Source organism: Phoenix dactylifera, chromosome 7, assembly GCF_009389715.1.
Source record: "Phoenix dactylifera cultivar Barhee BC4 chromosome 7, palm_55x_up_171113_PBpolish2nd_filt_p, whole genome shotgun sequence".
NCBI classification, from domain to species: Eukaryota; Viridiplantae; Streptophyta; class Magnoliopsida; order Arecales; family Arecaceae; genus Phoenix; species Phoenix dactylifera.
In genome coordinates this window covers 5,506,521-5,524,847 of record NC_052398.1, presented here as the reverse complement: position 1 = coordinate 5,524,847, position 18,327 = coordinate 5,506,521, and the positions used below count along the sequence as shown (strand labels likewise).

Below are 18,327 nucleotides of genomic sequence, written 5' to 3'. Positions count from 1 at the left end.
ATTTTAAAAATTTTATATAAAATTTGATATTTTAAAAAATATTTATTAAAAATAATAAAATAATAATAAAAAGAAAAACTAGCCCAGCTTTAGCTTTCAGAGGGGTGTGGAGGCCAGCCGCAGCGGCTGCCATGATGGCAAAAAGGGGCACAAGGATCGTAGGATGGCTGGATTCCGCTGGAGCTGTAACCGCGAAATTTAGGCGTGTTCGGGTGCTGGAACTGCGAAATTGCTGTTTGATGTTGCGCGCTTTCCGAGGATCCGAAGACTGCTCTCTTGGCGCTGGAGGCAAAAGCTGCGGTAACCGATGGCACGATGGCGGCCCCGAGACGTGAAAGACACTAAAATAGAAACTGTTCCTCGACGCGTGTCCATGTAGCTGGTATCTCGGTTTGTTGCAATGGAGTTTGGAGTTCGATGGTGTAGAGTGGATCAATTGACGGTGAGCAACTGCCGGTTTGGAAAGATGAAACGGGTAGGTCGTGGGAATGGGTTGGACTTTTCTCAAGAGTAAAGTGAAATAAATTGGATAATTAAGACTAATTAAGACTTATTTTCCGATTAACCATTATTTTATTTTGGTAATCGAGGCGGGAGATCCTTTGGAATCTTTGCGGGGCGCCTCCGCTGTTTCCTCTCATGCATCATCGGCGCTGTCTGATAACGTGGATGACCCCAGCCGGAAAAGAACATGGGGCCCAGAAGAGAAAGAAGGCGGTAATGCGTGACACGTCATCTCCTGTTGTGGGATACGACGGCGAAGGCACCGCGGGGCAGGCGCACGTGGCCAGCGAAGGATCTAGCGGTTTTGGTAAGGAACGTAAAAGGGCCCGAGTCGCAGCGAACGCCTGTCCCAGTGTGAATCTGGACGCCACTTCTGGGACCCGCACCTTGTTCTCCGTGAGCCCGTTTTGGAGGCTCGTTTTCCGGGTCGTAATAGTATTATAAATGTACGGTATCTGGCGGCCTTCTTCTGTCTCTCTCGGGCACGATTTGCCCTGTATTTGCGTCATTCTGTTTGACGAGGAGCCCGACAGGCGGCGGTCGGGTGCGGTGCACCGAAAGCCACGAAGGGCGTGGGGACCACGACCGGGTCCGGAAAGCCTCGGCGGTGGGTCGCGCCGGAATTCGTGCAAGGACAGGAATTTATTCGGAGCGATGGTAATACGCTGACGCGCAAAATAAGACCTCGCCGTTTTGCCACCCTTCTTTGTAGCAGGGACGAAAGAAAGGCTTGTGCGAGGAAAGGGTGCCAGAAGGGTGAAACATGCCGGGCTTCTTTTATCTTCTTTTTTTTTTTTTCAGTGGCATGATGGCATGGGCTGCTTTTCTGGTTAGAGATGCCCAATTTCACCGGTTTCGGTTTCGGATTGTAAACTTTTGACGAAGCTGTTGGATCGCATGCTTTTCAATTTCTGCTTGCTTCCCTCTGCATAAATCTCAAAGCACCCATTGTGCAACGCAATAGTTGATGTCACGAAAGAAAGTGAATCATTCTCTTACAATATTATTAAAAAAAAAGTAAATCATTCTTTTACGTAAAAGGTACAATTTGAACTCGTAACAATAAGTCAGCAATCATGAATGCTAGTAGATATACAACACCAGCTATGCCTCCATGTGCACAGTCCATCTTAACATACAAATCAGTGAGAGACTGGTGATGCGACTGGGCCTAGTTAACTTGACCTAGCCCAGCCCCAAACGAGGCTAACATGTTGTTTTCTTGAAAAAGCAAAGGAAAGAGGAAAAAAAACAAGATAAGTGGAAGCTGGGCTAAAAATTAGAGGGAACACTAGATGAAATCTAGGTCTCTTGTATCATCTCTTGTATCAATACAAAGAAGCATGTGATTGTAACGAAGATTATTAATGATCCTAATTGCCTGAAGTGTGGCTGAACTCAACACAGTTCATTGTTACCCCTAGTGTCAACGTTTAGATTCATGTATGACAGGCACATCCCTACTCTATGCAAGAATCACACTTTTATCAACCGATTTTTCTCTCTCATGGAGGATTTTCATGCAATCTAAGATTATGAAAAACCTAAAACCGAATTTAATCCTTTTCCTAAAAAGGGTTTCCGAAACATCATGTACCTCAACAACACCGCACCGTATCGATCACCAGGCAGAGTTTATAAATAAGCTCTGGGTCCAGTGTATCGGATCACTCAATCCATTCTACTCACATATCTGATTCCCTACTTTCCAAGAGAGACAGAGAATACAATACTTTTTTTTCTTTCGATTTTTCTCTATTCTTTATTTTATATTTTTTTTAGGCATTTGAAGGAGTCAGTCTGGTCAATCTTTCCTAACTATCGTGCTTGTTAGAGGAAGATCGGGCTGAGCTAGATTGTTGTACCTTAAAGATGATATCGCCGCAGACCTACACGTAGGAGATGAATCACATTTTTAGAGTAGTATATATCACACGCCTTGATTTAGACAAGCTCTTTTTACTCTTCTAATTTTATTCTAATAGACTATTTATTTATAATACTTTTATAAAATAAAGATATAGTAATTTTTAGGCAAAATATTTTCAACAATCTAAGAATGTGATCTTGTACTAGAAATTGCTATATATATATACATGTATTTATTTATTAAAATTTAATTTGATAGCATAGATAGATTTAGTCTAATTGTATAGAAATTTGAAATCTTTAACTTCATTCAGAAGGTTGTTTTTTCACAAAAATCAGTCTTTTAAGAAAGTCATATTGCTCTGAAAATTGTGTAAATAGATTTTTGCAACTTTAAAAACTGTACAATTTTTTTTTTGCATATTTAAAATATTTGTCGAATTTTCTACATCTTTAAAAATAGTGGAAAAATTTTCTGCAGATTACAAATCTATGTAGAAAATTACCGCAGCCCTAAAATCTATGCAGATTTTCTATAGCTTTCAATTCTGTGCAAACTATTTGCTGCAATCCTTAATTTCTGTGCACATTTTTCTGCATCTTTAAAATATGTGTAGAAAACTCTTGCATCTTTAGAAATTTGAATATTTCTGAGTCGTTATGGAAGCAATCAAAAGGAGGTATATGAATGCATATAGAAAGTGTACTTAGTACATTTTTTTGAAAGCTCTGCATGTAATTACCTGCTATTGCATTTTTTTGTCAGGGAATAAATTTCCTCCCAGCTTTACAGTGCCACTGTCACTCAAATCTACACTTCACTATGGCGAAAATCCTCATCAAAAGGCTGCCTTCTATGTTGACAAAAGTCTTTTATTAGTTATTTTTAAAATACCCATTACTTATGCTTTGAAAATCGTGCAAAGATTATAAAATTACTTTACTTGTTATACTTTTTATTTTTGTTATTTAATTTTTATTATAGTTTCCTATTGCATTTATTTCAAAATCTAGAATTATATATTTGAAAAGATATTAATTAACTATTCAGACATATAGGGCTAAACCACTTGGAACTTTTATTTGTAGAACTAATTAAGCAAGCAAAACTTCTTAAATGACTTCTTTTGATCATCATAGATCAATTAAGCCCGAAAAATTTAGTAGTTCCTTTTTTAGAGAGTGGCAAAGCCCAGTAAGATATTAGCTTACCATATTAGGATTGATCTCTACCATAGAATATCGTGATCTTACACCATCTTCTAGATCAACCTCTCAACCCTCTTCTAGTCCTCAAAATTTTGGATTCTCTGACCTCACTCTAAAATCCCCAAAGAAACTGATTTATGTTGCCGCCATGGGATCCGTAGTACCCTTGTTGATTCTTTATATGTTGTATACCTTTCCACCAAATCACCTAAAGAGCTTTGGGATGCCCTTGAAGTGGAATATGGATTGGATGATGCTGGTCTCGATCGGTTCATCGTATCCGAATTCCGTAAATATGTTATGATGGATTCCAAATCTATCATTGTCCAAATTCATGAATTTTAAGATCTTCTTAGAAAGGCCGAACTAACAGATTGCAAATTCTCTAAAAATTATAAATTTCAAGCCTTGGTCGATTTTCTCCTTCCATCTAGGTCGAATTTTTCTCATGAGTTAAGTTATAAGCAAGGTGACTTAAGCCTTTCAGAGATTATAAACTCTATCAGGATCGAAGAAGAGCATCAACTAAAATATAAGCTTAAACCTGAATTTGGACTTAAGATCAATTTGACCAAATCAAGTCCAACCTATTTCAAATGCCATGAAAAATTCTTTAAAAAGAAAAAATCTTAGAATTCTTCAAACCTTACCTCTTCCTCCAAACATTCTAGAAGCCATAACCATCCATTTCAGAAGCCAAAAAGAAAGGAGACCTTCTGCTTCGTGCGTGGGCTATCAATTCATATGGCGAAGGATTGCTACCATAGGAAGACTAGAACCTGGAAGAAAGGATTACCTAAAGCTCAAGTGAATATGGTTGAAGATGGTTTTGGATTTTCCTTCTGTCAAAATATCAAAAACCTTTGGTATTTCTAGTCCATTCTTCTTGTGATTGGTGACTTGATTCCAGAACTAATGTACATATTTGTTTTAATCGCTCTTGGTTCTTCACCTTTTAGAAATCAAGTGGAGGAGGTGTAACGCTTGGGAACGACTCCTCAGCAAAAGTGTTAGAAAAAGGATTAGTGGACCTGAAGATGACATCTAGGAAAACTTTAATCCTTCATGAAGTGCTAATCATCCCCAATGTTAGGAGAATTCTCATGAGGGGATCTCTCCTTGTATCTAGAGGTTATAAGACTGTATTAAAATCTAATAAGCTGCTAATCATCCGTAATAACGAGGTTGTTTGAAAAGCTTTGTATCTAAAAACCTATTCAAATTGAGTGTAATTCCTAAAGATTCTAATAAACATTATTTTTTTGTTCTAAATCTTGAATCCTTTAATGCTTGGCATGGTAGGCTGGGTCATATGAATTTTGATCGAATCCATCATATAACTAATTTGAATGTAATCCAAAACATCTATCTAGATAAAAAGATCAAATGTGAAATTTGTGTTCTAGTCAAAGGTACCCAAAAACTATTCAAATATATTAATAGAAGTTTTAGCCTTCTTGACTTAATTTATAGTGTTGTGTGTGATCCTACCAAAATTCCAAGTTGAAAAAAATTATTAATTTATAGCATTTATTGATGATTTCTTTCGGTATTGTTACATATATCTAATCAAGTTTCAAAATAAAATTTTAAATAAATTTAAAATATATAAAGCTGAAGCTGAAATCCTCTTAAAACACTCCTAAAAAATTTTGGTGCGATCAAGACAAAGAAAATCCTCTTAACAAGGATTCTGACGCTTATATATGAACCCATTTTTGGATCGTCTCGAGTTCCCTGGTCCCGTCTGTCCCTGTTGTTTCATTTCAGTGTTCTTTGTTTTGGTTTCTTTTCACACACACTGACATCATTGGGTTTACTAGGTTATTCTCAATGTCCCATCAACTGTCTCGTAAGCGTACGTGTGCTGGCTTCGAGGCACGTCGCTTGCGTAAAAACCTTTTTCCACACCAAATCTTGGAATTGACGTAGCTCGACAAACTGAAAATTTTTGAAGACGAACAATTCTCACCATCAGTCCTTCTTTCTCCATCATTATTCAGTACTTCACATAAACGTACAGATATGGATTCGAACCAGATGATTTTACCATTTGATTCTACCGAGAATCGCGAGACGGACAAGACAAGGGAACAAAGAGCGGAATATTGTCCCTTGAACCGTCTGCTCGGATCTCGTATGGATATGCAGAAAGAAATCCTCATGGGCGTGAAGAGGGTGTTTGCAGGCGAGGGTGTTTTCCTTCCCAAAACTTTTGTTCCTTCCTTTTCTGGATAGCAACTTAGCTTAAAGGTACAAAATAATAATAATAATAATAAAACCTTGTAACCCATAATTTTGATATTTCTGTTGCACTCTCATCCGTACATTGCTTACACTAACGCATACCAAAATTTGTTTTATTCATTTAATCTAATTATCTGGTTTGATGCGGTTACGGAATATATTTTGTGATGGTTATAATAGAAATTATTTTTATGTGACCTTATTGAAGATAACACCCATCTTAATTAGATAAGGCATGTTATGAAAGTATACGTCAAGGACTTGATTCTCAACTTACCCGAAAGTGTTTGTAAGATATTTCCTATCGAATTAATCATGGATGGTGAGGTGCACATTCAAATCTTCTTCCCATGTTGTAGTAGGACTAGCATCGGAGATCGAGAAATCAATGACTTCATCTTAATGTAAATAATTACATTATCCAATATGATTCAACATCGTGGTATCAAAGCCTGTCACGCTATTAGCTATGAAAATCGAACTTTTTATTTTCTTATTACCACGGAAGAGACCTGCAACTACCACTACTCCGGCGGCTAAAACATTTTCCCTTCCCTTTTATTACACTGTTTCTGATGTTGGATCAAATATCCACCCCAGGGCACATGTCAATCCATGGGAGGGTTGCTGTGGTCAAGGCTGACGACGTGGACCACTTCCTTTTAGCAAACAATCTAAATTGGATACAAAAACGACAAGCTAAATCAGACTTTGATATTGCTGCTATGAAAAATGCTGCTGCGATGAAACTTGAGAAGAAAGAAAAGCGCTCTCTATAATTATGAGGAATTCTTCGAAATCCTCGGAAGTACGACAAGTTCTTCTCACCTCGCCTTCTGCGAGTGCTTGGGGGCCAGGCCTCTTAGCCGCCTCAAAGAAAACGACGCAAGGGACCACCAAGGAGACCAATGATCCTAGGTAAACTCACATGATTGGTAATTGGTGGATTTCGTCCACCCCATAATTTAGTAGATAGCCTTTAAAGTCTGAATGCTTTATGCTTTAGAGATGAATTGTATTTATCGATATTATTAACATAACCCCGTTCTTGATCTCTACTATCTTCACTATAGGAGAGTGTAGTAGAACTTACGTTGTTCAGGCCCAGTAATTGATGGTGGTAAATTTTTCGGCATTTCTGTGATAAGATTGGTGTGCTTCTATAATTGTCCTGAGAAAACACCTGCTTAACTTATGCAATTAATATCAAGATATACTTCGACCCCAACTAATCTTCCATGAGCTTTTATGGGTTCTCTTGTCATTGTTGCTTGAGCTTAAGGTAGCTACAGGAAGAATTCAGCAATCATATATTGCTATTCTAAAAGAAATTACATATGCTTCATGTCATCCTGTGCATCATCCCTAAATTGTTCTTGTAATTATTGGTCATACTTTGCAAACTCCTCCATTTTCTCTCTCCAATATAAGTTTATCATGTTTTAAGGTTTTTAAGAAGTATTAATTGGGCAATTATTTCCATTAGATCAGCTAATATCCTGGCCCGCATGCCTACGCCAAAGAGCATTATTGAAAATTTTGCGCACACATTTAACAGCTAAAGATATGTGATCACATCCAAGTTTTCTAGAGGCTTTGGTACATGGGTTTAGTTTTTTTTTTCTTTTTTTTTTTGTGGGGGTTGGGGGGTTCCATTATGGCATTTTAGTTGCATCTTTGAGAACGACTAATGTTCATAGTGAGTATAATTGATCTTGATATTGCCTCAAAATTTGCTCTAGAAAATATCACTATCCACAACTCAGCAGTATGATTTGCCCCAAGCATGGAATTGATTTGATTTTGCCCCAACCAACATACTAAAACAGGCCATGACAATTTACCAAACAACAAGAAAGTGCCATGACAAGTATTTTCAACACCATAGGATCAAGTATATGTTTGCCTAAAATGATTGTGGAAAAAACCGAAGGAGAATTCGGGTTCATCTTTGAATTGATTGTCATTTTCTAGAAAGCTTATGTCTCGGTATATAATATTTGGGAAAGTGGTTTCTGTATATTTAGCCAACCATGAAAAAGTGACATATTTCAGAGTGATTTATGTTTGGTTGAATATTTTTTTTTAAGAAAAATTATGTAAAATATCTGCTATACCTTTAATAAAAGAAAACACGTTACCCAATTCTATCTAAAAGTTAAGAAAACTTAGGGGAAAAAATATTATCTTAATTTTTAGCCAGTGAAAATTACACTTTTCATGTTCTACATGGATTTTTCATTTCCATGAAATGTAGCAATCTTATTCCCCAAAGCTACTTTTTCATCTTTATGTTTTGAAAACTCCAAACAAACATTAAGTATTTCTTTATTTTTTCATTGCCCATACTTTCCATGCATTCATTTTATGCACAAAACCAGCTCCTCTCTAAAAAAAGAAACCTAGTGATATGTAAATTACCCTGTGAAATAACCAATTGCCTCAGAACTAGTCATCTAATGGCTGTCAGAAAAATGAATGCACATTAAGCTTTCTGAAAAAAAGTTATACGACGAGGTTCAGCATATACATGGCAGATGGTATTAGCAAGTATTTGAGATTTTTTTTTAATGAAAAGGGAGGCCAATTATTTACAATGATCGAGATAATGAGAGGGTTCCTGCTTGGGAAGCTTGTACTTGTATTAAATTATGGAAACCCTCTTTTACAATACAAAAGTTACACCAAATAGACCCTTCCCAATCTCTATTTCCTTCTTCGTTCTATCATCCATTCCTATCTGCTAACAGTATGCCTTCAACCTTCCATTATTTCTTAGATCTAAAGGCTTACCAGTCCATTGTTTACAGGTTTCAGTTGGCCGCGGCCCTTCCTGGCGTCCAAGGCACTATTTCCTTTTTCACTGCCGGAGGCCATGATCCGCTTGCAGGATGGGCACATGGTCGGTGTCGCGGCCTTTGGGACCCTGGTATGGAAGGGGTACCCAGGCTCCATTGCCCTCAGCTCCTCCAGCTCTCTCTTTAGCCTCCGATTCTCGTTTCTTAGGTTTTCGCAGTACTTCTTAAGGAACGCACAGTCTACCTCAGTCTGCTTCAATTTAGTCCTGCATGCATGCAATCCAAATCCATCGATATCTTCCCTTTAAAAATCATAAATTTAATCAAAAAACGTTATAGCTTGCATGTATTTCATGTGCAAGTATGAACGTTACATTCTTGGCCATGTAAGAGGGATGTTAAGATTGGTAAAAAAAGGAAAACATAAAAGTAATGATGGATATATGAGTACCTAGCTCTTCTATTTTGGAACCAGACTTCGACTTGACGAGGCCGGAGGTTTAATTGGTAAGCCAGTTGTTGTTTCTGGGTCTGCCAAAGGGATCTATCGGTCAGCACAAAAACTAAGCTAGGGTTCTGAAATATTTTGCATGCAAGAATAAAGATGGCCGGCCGATACCGAACTCAGCTACCTGATTGAGGGTGTTGTGCTCTCGAAAGCTGTTTTCGAGAAACGTTAGCTGTTCTTTAGTCAGCCGGAGCTTCTTCCTCATGCCAACTCGGTTGCTACCGCCATCACTGATGATGTCCTTGGTACTGCTATCCTCCTCTTCATTGATGTGCTTCGACTTGTGTCGCTCTTTATCTCTTGTCGGCTCTTCTTCTTCCTCCTCCTCTCCTTCCTTCGGTCGAGGCGGAAATAGGATGTGGAACTGAACGGGAGGCTTCCGTTCCCCGTTGCCACTTTGGTTAGAGGTGAAATGTCGACCAGCACCTATTGCAAGGCCAAGGCCGATATTGCATTCATCTTCTTCCATGCCAAGCTATGAAGGAAAAGTTGAAGGCGCAGAGGACTTTTGTGGGTAAAGAGGGTGTGATAGGGAGAAGGAAAGAGGAGGAGAGAGCTTTATATAGAGGGAAGGAAATGAAGAGGATGGGAGTTTCTCTAGTGATTTAATAGAGGGAGCAGGGGCGTGCGTTGGAATGTGTCGTAACGCAGGGAAAGAGGAGCTCATTTGCAACATTTGTTGGACATGGAAACAACCGTCTATACCTCATTTAAGCCACCATATAATTCTTCGTGGCAGTTTCCAGGGACCTTTCGGGACACACCTTTGCCACACAATTACTATCCGCAAGATGAGAATAAGTAGGGTGTCGGCCCTTTCACATCCAACCCTTTTATTTTGCTTTTTTTTTGGGGGGATGATAAGGAACGATAACAAACACCTAACCTTTGAATGATTGCGTCCGGTGGACTGGGTCTCTCCACGTCACATCCAAAATTCTAACTTGATGACTCGAGTCTATTTCTAATTAATGAATCAAATCAAATGGCATTCATATGTAGATCCAAAACGTAATTCAATTAGATCGATATCGTCGGTTCGTAAAGCTTTGCCGATTGTCTTAAAATCTTCAAAATCTTAGCGCACCTGCAAGTTTTGAAAATTTGAACCCGGCTGATCGATCCATTTTACCTATTCAGTTTGGTTCTTTTACTCTTGGATCCAAGCCAAGCAAATCCGAAACTCAATCCAGCCCATTCGTAGCACTATATACACCAATGGCAATTCTAACATGGACCTGACCTAATTTATGCATATTAGAGATGCACTAATCGGATTCTTGGGTTGCATCATTTGTACTGTAGATTTGACAAAAAAAACTCAACTCATGCCCGGTGCAATCTAGGGAAAAATACGTCCAGCCCAAACTAGGTCTAATTTGAAAGATTAAAAATATTAACTGCAATTTCTAGATACAAGCAACCTAAATTCGACCTGATTTTTGAACCGAGGCAAGAATAGGTTTAACAGGTGTTTAACTTCCATAATGATCCAAGCCGAATCTGACCTAACTTAACCCTGTGCACCATTTGCATGGCATTCATCTACATTCAAGTTTCTCGCCTCCACCTTCTGATCCAAAGGAAAAATTGGAAGCATTCGAGCGACTCCTGTGCACTTGTGATCTCATGATTACCAGCTACTAAAGCCCGGTCTTGATGGTGGAAACGCAGGCCAATGCGTGCACCCCAGCCGTTGACAAGGGCATCCTAATTGGGGCCACCTCATGCAAGCCCAACCCACAAGCAAGGCCACTCATGCACCACCACACGTGTGAACTGCCCAGTGGTCAATGCACGTGCCGCCATTAGTAAGCCCCATCCACGCCGAGGTGACATTTCTCCTAGCTAGAATACAAAAGTTCCCATTCAAATGGCCTAGTCGAGAATAATTGGCTCCTAAGTATCCTCTTAATTAAGAACTTCTTTCTTATTTTAATGCTTGTGTTATTACTTGATATAATCGGAGGAAAAAATCGATCCAGCAGGTAGCTAATGCTGCGTGGAATGTGGAATAAAAGAGAATGAGGTTTTGGAAAATGAGAGCTGACGCAGGTCTGACCGTTGAAAGTTGACTAAGGTTTTCAACACCTAATCTTAGTCAGCGAGCTTGTTGACTCTTAGAAAGGAAGGATTCAGGTGGATGATCCCATCATGTCCTCAACTTTCTTCAAGGATGAGCCATTTATGCTATCCCGTTCAGTACAGTGATCATGATATCGCGTATAAATGATCTCAAAGACTGGATGGAAATCATTTTGTTCATGTTCGATCGAGGACCCCATCTTAAAAGACCTTGTAAGAAGAACTATGGAAGCATCGGGAAGTTCCAACCTCTTAATTAGCTAGAACTTTCTTTTCTCCCATAGCTTCCATCTATGGTATCAAGGATTCCATTGCTCTTCTATTCTTTTCAATGCATCGGGGAGAGGGCCTCTTAATTAAAAACCCTGTTGACCCGGTATCCCATCATATTAGGTTTTCATGGTCACAACATTAAAACCGCACCTTATTACATCAAATCTACATTAAGAACCCTATAGGGGCGTTTGGTAACCCCAACAGGATCACCACGGTGATCTAAGATCTTTGATGATTCAAATGCTGGGATGATTTGATCCACAGTAATCTAAGATCAATGTGTTTGGTAGGCCATGGTCCAGTAATTAAAAATTTCCGGGTATCCATGAGTAACTTATTTGGTATGGTACGAAAATCCAAGATCACCGACCACATAATATCACAAATACCCCTGATATATCTTAGATGGACTTTTTATGTATTTTTTATTCTCATGAATCAAAAATATAAGTCAATATGCTAATTCCTATAATAGCCCCATAATTTTGCCATATATTCTACTTTTAGTAGCCCTTATCATATATTTATTAATCATATAAAATATATTATAATAAAATATTAATATATTTATCGATATATTAATTATTAATATATTCTATAAAAATATATTTATTACTCCTGTAAATTATTAATCTTATAAAAATATGTTATTTTTCATTATAGAATTAATATTTTTATTTATACTTATAATAGATTTTTTAATATTAATAATTATTTTGATTAGAAAAATAAGGTAAATAGGAGTAATATATTAAATATTTCATTATATAAATATAAAATATAATAATATATTATCCTTCAATAATAATATGATTAGTAATATATTATAATATAATATATATCATTAATATAATATATAATATCAACATAATATTATATATATATAACATTGATATAATATATTGATGGTATATTGATATATCAATTTTTCTGCTAAATTAAGGAATATTTTTGTCTTTAATTTTCAATCCAGGATCACTGCCCTAGGGTGATCTTGGATTTCTGACCTCAAGGACGGGTATCCCATCACCGGGTTGGGCGATAATTTGAGGAGTGGAGGTGATTTAGAAACACCGCCATGTAGCATCACCGTGGTGCAACCAAACGTAGTGATCTCATCACCTCCATCCATATCATCCTTGATCTTGGGACGATCACCCCATACCAAACGCCCCTATATGTATGCGCATGTGCATACGCATGTGTGTGCGTGCATGTGCATGTGCATACATGCATGAGCACATATTAGAGCTGATCACAGGCCTTCTGGCCCACCCAGCTTGGCCTGGAATTTTTCGGGTTTGGGCATTAAAAAAAAGGCCCATGGGTCGGGCCTGGGCAGAAATTTTAAAAATGGCCCGGCCCGTGTATATTTGCATCACAAGTCATGTGTTGAACCCAATTAATTATTGGAGAAACCAAATAAAAGTAAAAAAAATATATCCAGTTTTAGAGAGCCCATTAAACTGTTGGGCCATTCTGGCCCATTTTCAGGTTCCAAACAAAGAAAAAATCGGATCTGTCGGGTCGGCATAGAACCAGAAAAATAAAGTCGGATCGGGCCTGGATAAAAATTTAAGCCCAACAGTCGGGCCGGGCAGGGCCTAGGCATAGCCATCGGGCCTAATTTCTGTTATAGAATCCAGCCCGAATTTTGATCAGCTCTGGCACATATATATGTATGTGTGTATGTGTGTGGGTGTATGTGGGCACGTGCGCACATGTGCGTATATACACATGTATGCATGTGCCCACATGTGCGCACATGTGTGCGTATATATAATAAGACGCCAAATTATTTCTTCAATATTCAAGATAGTGCATCAGTTTTTATAATTCATATTGTTAGTAATAGGTGGGCGCATGACATTTTTGCTATTATTTTATAAGGACAAGATTGCAAATTCAAACAAGACTCGAAGGGCAAGTTAGAAACAAGATTGCATGCATCATCGCCTGCATCAGAGGTGGATGCAACGTGCCCTTTAAAAAGCATGCCGACAAAATTATATAGATATAGAAAAAGGAAAGAAGAACCCACCGTTTAGGACGCAGTTGAAACTTCTGCAAAACGTAGTGCCGATACTACAGTAAAATAGAGCAATACTACGTCTATTGGCCAAGGAGGGGAACTAGTCAAAGGCGGCAACATTCTTTTCTATTTGGTTCTAATAGACTTTGAATTGATCAAGGATTCGTCACCTATAATAACTAATAGGTCACATCCAAGAAGAAATCTACCTTACTTGTATTGCTAAAAAATATTTTATCACTAATTCTCTAGCCAAAGAAAGATACTTTATTAAAAAATACAAATTACATATATATATATATATATATATATGTTTGAGAAATAATGGAGGAGGTGAGATACTTCTCTCAGTTTATTGATCAAAAGTACTTTAAAAATCGAGGATTCAGAAGTAAGAGATTTACAAAAGAATAGAGTACGTAGGAGACACAAACACGTCAGTGGAGCGCATTATCAATTTTATGTGTCCATTGGAGCTAGGTGCATATATGGGAGTTGGACCCGAAACAATTCCGCCCATGGGACCCGTTCTGGAACTTTGTTCTTATCCTTCGTTTCCTGATCTCCCACCCCACCGTCTCCCAAACTATAAATTGCACCAATTCATCTCCTCTGGTATTCGTTACAGCTGGCAGATCCCATGGAAGAAGGCTCTCTCCACATCGTTGTGTTCCCATGGTTGGCCTTTGGCCACTTGCTGCCATTCCTCGGCCTCTCCAAATCTTTAGCCAAGAGGGGTGACCACATCTCCTTCCTCTCCACCCCAAGAAACATCCTCAGGCTCCCGAAACTCCCTCCCTCTCTAGCTCCACTCATAGAGTTCATTCCCATTCGCCTGCCACCATCCGACCACCTACCCAACAACGCCGAGGCCACCACCGACCTCCTGCCCGATGATGTCCAATACCTCAAGAAGGCCTTCGATGGCCTCGACCAACCGATAGCCAAGTTTCTCGAGCAAGAGTCTCCAAAACCCGATTGGATCATCCAAGACTTCACTCCATACTGGTTGCCGCCGATCGCCGCCAAGCTGCACATCCCATGCGCCATGTTCAACACGTTCCCGGCTTACTTCAGCGCCTTCGTGTGGGGAGAGGACGGCGCGCGGATGCGGGGGCCGCCCGAGCGGCTCACCGTGGTGCCCGAGTGGATCCCCTTCCCGACGACAGCTGTTCTCCGCCTGTTCGAGGCCCGGCAGTTCGATTACATGCTGCAAGTTGATGCTTCGGGGGTGTCGGCCGCCGACCGTTTCGAGATGGTCGTCCGGCGGTGCAAGCTCATGGCTCTACGAAGCTGCATGGAATTGGATCGACAGGTGTTAAGCACCATGTCGGAGCTTTTCAACATGCCGGTCGTCCCGGTCGGCCTGCTTCCTCCTTCAGTCGACGAGGGAGGAGAGAAGATTGCTAGCACTAGCAGCATGAACATTTTCCGGTGGCTGGATAAACAGACTCCCCGGTCTGTTGTATATGTTTCTCTGGGGAGTGAGGCGACGCTGAGCTCCGAGCTTGTGCACGAGCTGGCCTTCGGGCTCGAGCTCTCTGGCCAGCCCTTCCTCTGGGCTCTCCGGAGGCCGGCCGGGATGCCGAAAGAGGTGGAGCTTCTGCCGGAGGGGTTCGAGGACCGGATCGCCGGCAATGGGATGGTTACCATGGATTGGGCTCCTCAAACTGAGATTCTCGCACACGAGTCGGTGGGGGGCTTCTTGACGCACGGCGGCTGGGGCTCGCTCGTCGAAGGACTGGGATTCGGGCACCCTCTCGTCTTCCTGCCGGTGTTCGGCGATCAGCCGATCAATGCGCGGGTGATGGTGGAGAAGGAAATTGGCGTGGAAGTGCGGAGCGACGAGGAGGATGGTTCCTTTAAGAGAGATGCAGTGGCTCAGGCGCTGAGGTTGGTCATGGTGGAAGAAGAGGGAAAGAAGATTAGAAACGAAGCTAATAAGATGAAGCTGATTTTCGGTAATAAGGAGTTACAAGAAAGGTGCATCGATGAATTTGTTCGGTACCTTAGAGATCACAAAGAAAAGAATTAATTGCCATTGTCCCCACAGGTGGTGCAGTCCATCGACCCGTCTCCGAGCGTGATAAAGCATCGAGTTCTTTATCTGCTATCTTATTTTCTGATTTTATCAGCTCATACACACTCGCAGAGTGTAAACCGCCGTTGTACTAAAAATAAAATAAATAAAAAAAGGCCTGTTACTTGAGAATTTTCAGGAGTACTTGTTCTGTTGAGTTTGGTTTTTGATTTATTACACAGTGGACTAATATGTAAACGGAGACGAGCTACATGGTAAGAGGTAGTCCCTTCTTTTTCTCCCAGATATTCCTATCCTTCCAAATCCTATTGTATGGTACAACTAGCAAAGATTTTTACTAATTAACTTGGTAATTAACTAATATTCTGCTGTATATGAAAAAAAGGAGGTTGATATTTTGAGATACTAATTGGTGCCACAGAGATATTTTTGAGATACCAATTATATATGCAATGATGTCGTAATTTTGAGACATCATTGCATGATTGGTGCCACAGCGAAAAGGAGGAGGAGGCGGTGAGAGCTGCCGGTGCGATGGAGGAGGCTTCCAAGTGCGCGGTAGAGTCGAGTCTGGCTGGAGGAGAGGCCCTTTATAAGAAAATGAGTAGGATGGAACCCAAAGAAACAATTATCGTCATGGGTAAATTTAGAGATAAAAATTAGATTTTTTTTTTTTTTTTTTTTTGAAGTAGACGGCACACAAAATGTCATGTCAATAAAAGATCCGATTCGAAAAAGAAAAGAGAGCGGGAAAACGATACGGAAAATGGACAGACCTGTGCGATCACCAATTGTCACCTGATTAGGTACACCATATGTGAATTGGAGAGAAGATTTGCCATGTTGGCCGTCATATGATGGGTGATGCAAATGGAGCGGCCGGGCGCGAACTGGATGCTTTTTTTTTTTTTTTTTTTTGGGTACACATCAGAAGAATGTTCAATGCAGGTAGACGAAAGCATAACCGTCAACAAGCCATCCGAGCGTGGGGTATTCGGTCCCTGAATTTAATCGAAGCCTGCGCGTTTCGAACCTGGACAATTTGGATGGAATTATCACCCCCTTACCACCAAGCTATCACCTTGGTGGCAACTAGACGCTTCCTCCGGCAATTATTTGAAGGAAGCAAGCTGGCTTTTTTGGACCTTGAGAGACGAGCTCATTACCTTAGGTCGATTGAAATGGCAGCTGGCGCAGAATGGCCACTAGCGTCAACTGACATGATTTTCATTATTGTTTTATGTACGGATGCAAATGGGTCGGATCGGATTCTGAGTAACCACTATTTGATCCAATTCTTTGTTCGGATTCTAATTTTGGACCCAAATTCAATCCAGATCAGATCAGATCGGATTCAGACCTACAATTTTTGACCCAATGGATCATACGGATCGGATCGGGTCGGGTCGGGTCCATGTACAATTCAAACTTGATCTAAAAAAATTCGGGTTCAGGTTGAGTCGGATCCGCATCGAGTCGGGAAGTACTAAAATATGCATGCAATAACTGATTGAAATGCAACTATGACTATTTTATCTGGGTTGGCTGAGGATATTTGAGTCGCCTCTCTGCTGCTATAAAATCTGAATATGTCCTCACATCCTGGAAGCCCCCACTCCCCAACCACCTTAAAGTAAACTTTGATGGTAGTCTGTCAGATGGCGGTAGATGTACGAATGTTGCCTTTGTGATCAAAGATCATGAGTCCAATCTGATTGCGTCAGGAGGGCGTCGTACCTTTGAGTCAATCAATTCCCAGAGTGGAGCTCAAGGCTGCCTGAGAAGGGGTCTCCTATGCAAGACGAGTACTGGAGGCCCGAAGCATTATTCTGGAGGAGGATTTTACGAAGGTGATTGAGTGGATTCTACACGAGGGACCGAGGATGCTCGACCACCCTCTTCTTGAGAACATTCGACGGCTACTAAGGGAGTGTGATGTCTCCCAGGTTGTGCACGTGTTCTATTTGGAGTGTAAGGAAGAGGCTTTCCCAGTTAATGTTTATCCAAGTCCCTCCGCAGAGAGGCAAATAGAGCTGCTGATTAGGTCGCCTTTTTTGTTGCTCATCATTCTGGAGATATTTTATGGATTAACGCTGTTTCTGTTCCTCCATCTTTGTGTAGTACTTTGTCTTTTGACTCAAATGGCAGTGATTATGCAAGACTAGTGTAAACTGCTGATCTACCAAAAACAAAAAATAAATAAATAAATAAATAGTTATGGGCCGTTTGCGGTGATGAGTTGATCAAAATCAAGGTCGAAGTCCTGTGATGACAAACTAATATTAGTCACCTCGGATGCTGGTTTGTCTGCTGGCGGCAGCAAGTGCATCAATTATAGATTTTGCTTCTTGCAAGTAACCGAGGCCGATGGAGTGCCACGACAAAGTGGTTGGAGTTTTGAGGACCCATGCCTTATGTGCGGACTGGATTCCCACTGTTCGTCCAACGACATAACTGGCAAAAGTGATAAGGACCCAACGAAGCTTAAGTCAGCTGATCACCCAATGGCGATGCTCGGGTTAGGAGCGGGTTTGGCAGGGGGAATCCTTCCCCTCTGAAATAAGCACGGTCGAAGGTGGCGTCGTATATGAACCATCAACAAGAAACACATCTTTCAGACCAGATAATTGGGGCCATCAAGTCGCACGCCATAATGATATATCCTGTAGAAAGAAGAAGCCGACGCATACAGAAAGGCCTTGGTGTGCATTGATATTTAAAATATATCTTTACAACAGACAGGCATTACAGCTTATAT

General features: G+C 40.3%; 2 protein-coding genes across 2 annotated transcripts; one reads left to right on the top strand and one right to left on the bottom strand.

Moving 5' to 3' along the window:
• Nucleotides 1-8,348: 8,348 nt before the first annotated feature.
• LOC103707125 (homeobox-leucine zipper protein HAT22-like) lies at nucleotides 8,349-9,802 on the bottom strand. The gene is made up of 3 exons (XM_026804621.2): nucleotides 9,260-9,802; nucleotides 9,079-9,158; nucleotides 8,349-8,893 (listed from the first exon to the last, which is right to left on the bottom strand). Exons 1-3 carry the CDS (start codon nucleotides 9,602-9,604, stop codon nucleotides 8,611-8,613), a joined length of 708 nt encoding a protein of 235 aa, XP_026660422.2. The 5' UTR covers nucleotides 9,605-9,802; the 3' UTR covers nucleotides 8,349-8,610.
• Nucleotides 9,803-14,168: 4,366 nt separating this feature from the next.
• LOC103707067 (putative UDP-rhamnose:rhamnosyltransferase 1) lies at nucleotides 14,169-15,563 on the top strand. The gene has a single exon (XM_008791422.3). It carries the CDS (start codon nucleotides 14,169-14,171, stop codon nucleotides 15,561-15,563), a length of 1,395 nt encoding a protein of 464 aa, XP_008789644.2.
• Nucleotides 15,564-18,327: the final 2,764 nt, after the last annotated feature.

Excerpts from the sequence above, each read along its gene's own strand:
- LOC103707125 (XM_026804621.2), bottom strand. The coding sequence starts at position 9,604 with ATGGAAGAAGATGAATGCAATATCGGCCTTGGCCTTGCAATAGGTGCT. Across the intron at positions 9,159-9,259 it reads AGCACAACACCCTCAATCAG|ACCCAGAAACAACAACTGGC; the intron begins GTAGCTGAGTTC and ends TCCCTTTGGCAG. Across the intron at positions 8,894-9,078 it reads TTCCAAAATAGAAGAGCTAG|GACTAAATTGAAGCAGACTG; the intron begins GTACTCATATAT and ends GCATGCATGCAG.
- LOC103707067 (XM_008791422.3), top strand. The coding sequence starts at position 14,169 with ATGGAAGAAGGCTCTCTCCACATCGTTGTGTTCCCATGGTTGGCCTTT.